This window comes from Rhincodon typus, chromosome 47 (genome assembly GCF_021869965.1).
Source record: "Rhincodon typus isolate 14 chromosome 47, sRhiTyp1.1, whole genome shotgun sequence".
In the NCBI taxonomy this organism is placed as follows: domain Eukaryota; kingdom Metazoa; phylum Chordata; class Chondrichthyes; order Orectolobiformes; family Rhincodontidae; genus Rhincodon; species Rhincodon typus.
The window spans coordinates 668,286-675,259 of record NC_063378.1 but is presented as its reverse complement, the minus strand read 5'-3'; the positions used below and the strand labels follow the sequence as shown (position 1 = coordinate 675,259).

The window sequence follows — 6,974 nt, the reverse complement described above, 5'->3', positions numbered from 1 at the left end:
AGTGGTCTTTTCCATATTGCATCATTTCACATTACCGAAATATTCAAAATCCAAAAAACGGTGAGGAGTTGAAATGTTGGTAGAGGGCCTTTGCAAGGATTGCTCATTTGGAGGGCCAGAATATATATGATGGGCTGAATGGCCTTGATTGGTGCTGTAATAATTCCAGGTTTTAATTGTTCTGCTTTCTCTGTGATTACATGACCCTCGTTCCAGTTCTGTTTATATATTTCCGTACACAGGATCCTGATCCCACTGGCAGTTTACATATATTTTATCTAGGTATGAATTCAGGGGAGGGTTAGATTCCATTTCTAGCCCCTGGTCATCTTTCCACAGTAATAGAAAGGGAAATGAGAGGAATGACAATCAAAGTAATCAGTGTTTTGTATTATTGACCACAATAAAAAATACTGCATACAAATACAATACTTTGCACCATCAGTAAATTTAGCAACTTGCACAATGAGTTCTTATTATTGTTTAGATTGTAAATTGTTAAGTCCCTAGCACTGATCCCTGTGGCACTCCACCAGTTATATCTTACCATCTTCAAAATGACCCATTTATCCTTCCTCTCCGTTTCCTCTTTGCTAAGCAACTCTCTGTCCATGCTAACATGTAACTAGCTGCACTAAGAGCACTTTCTACATTTAGTAAATTTTGATGTAGGTCTTTGCTAAATGCTTTCTGGAAATGCAAGTATGTCACATCTACAGATTTCCTGTTATCCACAAAACTTGCAATTTCCTCGGTAAATTATCTCAAAGTAATCAAGTACGATTTTCCTTTCACAAAATGATGTTGACTCTGCCCTGAAGGCAATAGTTTTACCAAAATTTCATAAACTCCTTAATAATGGATTCTAGCATTTTCTGATACAACAACCAAGAAGCTTAATTGGCTGAAGTTTTCAACTTTCTGTCACCTTTCTTTTCTGAGCATAGGGGTAATATTCACAACTTTCCAATCCGAGAGAGACTGGGGCAACTTTGGAAAATTAGAACCAGTGCTTTAACTCCCCTGCTTTTAAGACCCGGGGAGTTTTTTCACATACAATCCCTACAGTGTGGAAACAGGTCCTTCGGCCCAACAAGTCCACACCAATCCTTGGAGCATCCCACCCAGAACCATCCCCTTATAACCCATCTAAGCTACGCATCCCTGAACACTACGGGCAATTTAGCATGATCAATCCACCTACCCTGCACATCTTTGGACTATGGGAGGAAACCGGAGTACCCAGAGGAAACCCACACAGACACAGGGAGAATGCGCAGACTCAAAGAACAATGAAAAAAGAACAAAGAAAATTACAGCACAGCAACAGGCCCTTCAGCCCTCCAAGCCTGCGCCGATCCAGATCCTCTATCTAAACCTGTCACCTATTTTCCAAGGATCTGTATCCCTCTGCTCTCTATCCATTCATGTATCTGTCTAGATACATCTTAAATGACGCTATCATGCCCGCCTCTACCACCTCCACTGGCAACGCGTTCCAGGCACCCACCACCCTCTGCAAAAGAACTTTCCACGCATATCTCCCTAAAACTTTTCCCCTCTCACCTTGAAATCGTGACCCCTAGTAATTGAGTCCCCCACTCTGGGAAAAAGCTTCTTGCTATCCACCCTGTCTATACCTCTCATGATTTTGTAGACCTCAATCAGATCCCCCCTCAACCTCCGTCTTTCTAATGTAAATAATCCTAATCTACTCAACCCCTCTTCATAGCTAGCGCCCTCCATACCAGGCAACATCCTGGTGAACTTCGTCCTACCCTCTCCAAAGCATCCACATCCTTTTGGTAATGTGGCGACCAGAACTGTACACAGTATTCCAAATGTGGTCGAACCAAAGTCCTATACAACTGTAATATGACCTGCCAACTCTTGTACTCAATACCCCGTCCGATAAGTGAAAGCATGCTGTATGCCTTCTTGACCACTCTATCAACCTGCGTTGCCACCTTCAGGGTACAATGGACCTGAACACCCAGATCTCTCTGTGTATCAATCTTCCCCAGGGCTTTTCCATTTACCATATAGTTCGCTCTTGAATTGGATCTTCCAAAATGCATCACCTCGCATTTGCCTGGATTGAACTCCATCTGCCATTTCTCCGCCCAACTCTTCAATCTATCTATATTCTCTGCATTCTCCGACAGTCCCCTTCACTATATGCTACTCCACCAATCTTAGTGTCATCTGCAAACTTGCTAATCAGACCATCTATACCTCCAGATCATTTATGTATATCACAAACAACAGTGGTCCCAACACGGATCCCTGTGGAACACCACTGGTCACAGTTCTCCATTTTGAGAAACTCCCTTCCACTCCAACTCTGTCTCCTGTTGCTTAGCCAGTTCTCTATCCATCTAGCTAGTAAACCCTGGATCCCATGTGACTGCACTTTCTCCATCAGCCTACCATGGGGAGCCTTATCAAACGCCTTACTGAAGTCCATGTATATGACATCCACAGCCCTTCCCTCATCTATCAACTTTGTCACTTCCTCAAAGAATTTTATCAAGTTGGTAAGACATGATCTTCCCTGCACAAAGCCATGCTGCCTATCACTAATAAGCCCATTTTCTTCCAAATGTAAATAGATCCTATCCCTCAGTATCTTCTCCAGCAGCTCACCGGTCCATAATTACCTGGATTATCCTTGCTACTCTTCTTAAACAAGGGGACAACATTAGCAATTCTCCAGTCCTCCGGGATCTCACCCATGCTCAAGTATGCTGCAAAGATATCTGTTAAGGCCCCAGCTATTTCCTCTCTTGCTTCCCTCAGTAACCGAGGATAGATCCCATCCAGACCTGGGGACTTGTCCACCCTAATGCCTTTTAGAATACCTGACATTTCCCTCCTCCTTATGCCGACTTGACCTAGAGTAATCAACCATCTATCCCTAACCTCAACATTCGTCATGTCCCTCTCCTCAGTGAATACCAACGCAAAGTACTCATTAAGAATCTCACTCATTTTCTCTGACTCCTCGCATAACCTCCTTTGTCCTTGAGTGGGCCAACCTTTTCTCTCGTTACCCTCTTGCTCCTTATGTATGAATAAAAGGCTTTGGGATTTTCCTTAACCCTGTTTGCTAAAGATCATTCATGACCCCTTTTAGCCCTCTTAATTCCTCATTTCAGATTGGTCCTACTTTCCCGATCAGGCAGTCACCCAAGAGTGGAATTGAACCCAGGTCCCTGGTGCTGTGAGGCAGTAGTGCTAGCCACTGAGCCACCGTGTCATCCTGAGGTGGTGAATGTTGGTTTAACTCTAATCCTCTTCACTTTTGTCCCTCCTCAGCAGCTCTGTGGTCGATTATACGGGTCAAACATGTGATAACTGAAGCCTTATTGAGAGTGAAGTAGGAAAATGCCATGCAGAAGGATGTCATTCCTTTATCTTAGTATGTTGGAATCTGCCAATCTAATCACAGAAACGCTGCAATGCATGCTCCCAGACATGGCAAAGAGTTCTTACCTGGTTCACTTTGGCTTGTGTGAAAAATGCTTTAACGTAAATCTCCTGCTTCTGATCTGGTCTCATTGACATTGTTTTCGACTTTGTGACTGAGACTGCCTTCTCTGTTCTTTTGGTTCCATTTCCTTGTGGCCTGAAGACACATTTTTTTTCCAGGCAAAATGACAAACTTGAGGAAGAACGAAGAGAGAGTCCCACATACTTCCCACATACATCAATGATGTTATTACACATTTTTGGAGATCGTGGGACTTGAAAGAGTAGAGTCCTCAAGTACAGTTGTTAATCAATCTGCTCAGGCAGACCTCTGAGGTAGGTGGGACTTGAACCCAGATCATCTGGCCTAAAGGTAGTGATACTACCAATGAATGCAGCACAGGAGCAGCTCCTTAAGAGACAGCCCCACTGCACCCACTGAAACAGATGGCAGGTTATCTTAATTTGATTGTACTTCACTAATTGTGGATGGCTCACTGTCTAAAATCTGGTAGTGGTCCCCCAGGATTAAACTGGGCAGGGATTCATGAAGTGAGAATTGTCCAGGGCTTTCAGGACAGGGACATCTTGAGAGGTTAGAGGAGAAATGTCATTTCACAGAGAATTCAGAAGTGATACATTTCAAGAGGAGGTGATGGCTCTTTGAAAGGTCTATCCTTTCAGTCTCTACTTCCCCAACCCGCTCTTCCCCACCAATTCCTTGCAAATATTTCCCTAATTCCCCACTTTCAAAAGTTTATGTTGAATCTGCCTCCCCTTGAGAAGATGGTGGTGAGCTGCATTCTGGAATCACTGCAGTCCAGCTGCTGTAGGTAGATCCACAAAGCCCTTAGGGAGGAAATTTCAAAGGATTTGGACCCAATGACAGTGAAGGAACAGTGATATATTTCCAAGTCAGGATGGTGAGTGGCTTGGAGGGGAACTTGTAGGGTGTGGTGTTCCTAGGGAAGAACAAAGGTTGGCCTTTGTTCTTCCAGGTGGAATTGGTCAAGGGTTTGGAAGGTGCTGCCACAGGAACCTTGTTATGTAGCTACAGATGTACTTCAGAAATTTAATTAGATACAGGCAGCACCTCTCAGATCAGAACAATATTTAGCTGTATCGAAATCAAATTTCAATCTTTGACCGTGGTGGAATTCAAACCCAGGTCCCCAAGAGGAAGTTACAGAGATAGGGAGGGGTGTGCGGGCTGGGGGAGAAGATTACAGAGACAGGGAGAGGTGTAGAGTCTGAAGGAGGTTACAGAGATAGGGGTTTGTTGGAACTGGAGGAGGTTAGAGATAGGGAGGGGAAGGGACTGGAGGGGTTTAGAGAGGGGAAGTGGGGTGTCGGGTTTGGAGGCAATTACAGAGATGGGGAGGAATGTAGGGATTGGATGGGGTTAGAGATTTAAGGAGGGATGAGGGACTGGAGGGGTTTACAGAGATAGAGAGGTGAGCTGGTTCTGGAGGAGGTTACAGATATAGGGATGGGTGTAAAGACTGGACAGGATTACAGAAATAAGGAGGGTGTAGGGGCTAGAGGAGTTTACAGAGATAGGGGGTGTAGAGACTAGAGTTGGTTAGAGAGATAAGAAGTGGTATAGGGGCTGGAGTGGGTTACAGCAATGGGGAAGGGTATTGTTTTTCACTTACTTGTCTCTTCTCTTTCTGGTCTTGACAATGAAGTAAACTAGAATTGATAAGATGATGAGCAGGACAGCGCTTCCTGCAGCTATCAATCTGTATTTCTGTATCAGTTCCCATCTCATTCCTGCTGATAGTGAAGGATTGACAAAAAGCAATTGTTAATAATCTGATGAAACTTTCCTGAAATCCCCTGCACAGCTTCCATAGAATTTCCTTCCTTCTGACCCGGAGAGTCAATGGGAATCCCAACCAGTGTCAAGGGTCAGCCTTGTCCCCTGGCTCTCCAACAGAACAGAAGCAAATGTGGATAGGAGCAGTCCCTTCAGCTTTTTCAGTCTGTGCTGCTAATCAACACACCCTGTCCTACAGGAAGGGTCCCTAAGGAACTGATGTATTCTTCCCACACCCACACCCACACCGCCACCCACCACCCACCACCCCCCACCACCCCCCCTCCCCCCCCCACCTCCCCACCATTGCCACCTGCTGTCAGAGGCCCAGCTACATTCTATTGTGGCCCTCTAGGGTCTGCCATCCCTCCCAACAAATCCAACCATTTCAACATCAACCTCAAAGTCATTTCGTTGTTTTGGAGCCGTCTATCAGGTCAACCTTCAGCCTGCTTTTCAGTAGAAAGAGCGAGCTCTGGCCTGGTTAATCCTTCCTTACAGTAAGAATCTTTCAGTCTGGGGCTAAGCTGACAAACCTGATTTTCACCTTTTCTAGCACCTCTATATCCTCTCTATAAACGTGGAGACAGGAACTGTGCGCAGTACTCTGAATGTGGCCTAATCGAGGGATATGGAGACAGGAACTGTGTACAATGCCCTGCATGTCGATGAACCGAGGAATATGGAGACTGAAACCATGAACAGTGCTCTGAGCATGGTGTAACTGAGGGATAGAGAGACTGGAACTGTGCACAATGCTCCGAGTTGGGGGGGGGGGTGGGGGGGGGGGGGGGGGTGCAGGGTCTACCAGAAGGCTATGAGAAATGTACGCAGCGCCCTAAGTGTGGTCTGAATAATGTTCTATGCAAGTTTAACATAACTTTCTCACATTTCGATTCTACTTTCAGTTCTATGGCTAGAAATAGAAGTTTATCTTGGGTTTAATTTGTTAAAGATATGCCCATTCTGCAAGCAGTTATTTTCCAGTGAAAGTGAGTTTTCTTTTTGTTGCAACGAATCATTGCGTCATATTTCTGAAACGTGACACGAACTTAGTTTTGGTGACTGCTAAATGTGGGTCCTTTATCACAGGACAAATCTGAGGCATCAGCACAAGTACAGCGCAGCACTTCAGAACACAGTTCCTAGTTCCTAATAACAGGAGCTGGTCTCCGTCAGTCTGCAGCAAGACTCAATTCTGTGACATTCAGCCTGGCTGTCCCCTGGTCACATCAGGGGAGCTGGGGAGTAGAGCAGAGAGAGGTCGCTGACACTAACAGCAGAAAGCCTCAAGAGTGTGTGCATTGCTGTAGCCTCTCAGGAGGTTCAAAGTGCAGCAATCCCTCAGTACAGACCCTCAGAAAGTGCACGTCTCTGTCAGTACAGACCCTCCAACAGTGCGGCACTCTTTAAGCACTGACCTTCTGACTGTGCAGCCCTCCCTCAGCGTTGACCCTCTGACAGTGTGGCGCTCCCTCAGCACTGATCCTCAGACAGTGCAGCGCTCCCTCAGCACTGACCCTCGACAGTGCAGCACTCTCTCAGCGCTGACCCTCTGACAGAGTGGCAACTGCCATAATATTGACCCTCTGACAGCGTGGTGCTCCCTCAGTGCTGACCCTCCGGCAGTGCGACATTCCCTCAGCACTGACCCTCCAACAGTGCGGCACTCCCTCAGCACTGA

The 6,974-nt window shown here is 45.8% G+C and overlaps 1 protein-coding gene across 1 annotated transcript in view; it reads right to left on the bottom strand.

Moving 5' to 3' along the window:
• Positions 1–222: 222 nt before the first annotated feature.
• LOC125487919 (myelin-associated glycoprotein-like) overlaps positions 223–6,974 on the bottom strand; it is a 40,192-nt gene continuing 33,440 nt past the window's right edge. Inside the window, 4 exon segments of the mRNA XM_048620559.1 lie at positions 223–329; positions 3,039–3,045; positions 3,496–3,628; positions 5,127–5,247. Coding sequence (XP_048476516.1) covers positions 223–329; positions 3,039–3,045; positions 3,496–3,628; positions 5,127–5,247 — 368 coding nt within the window.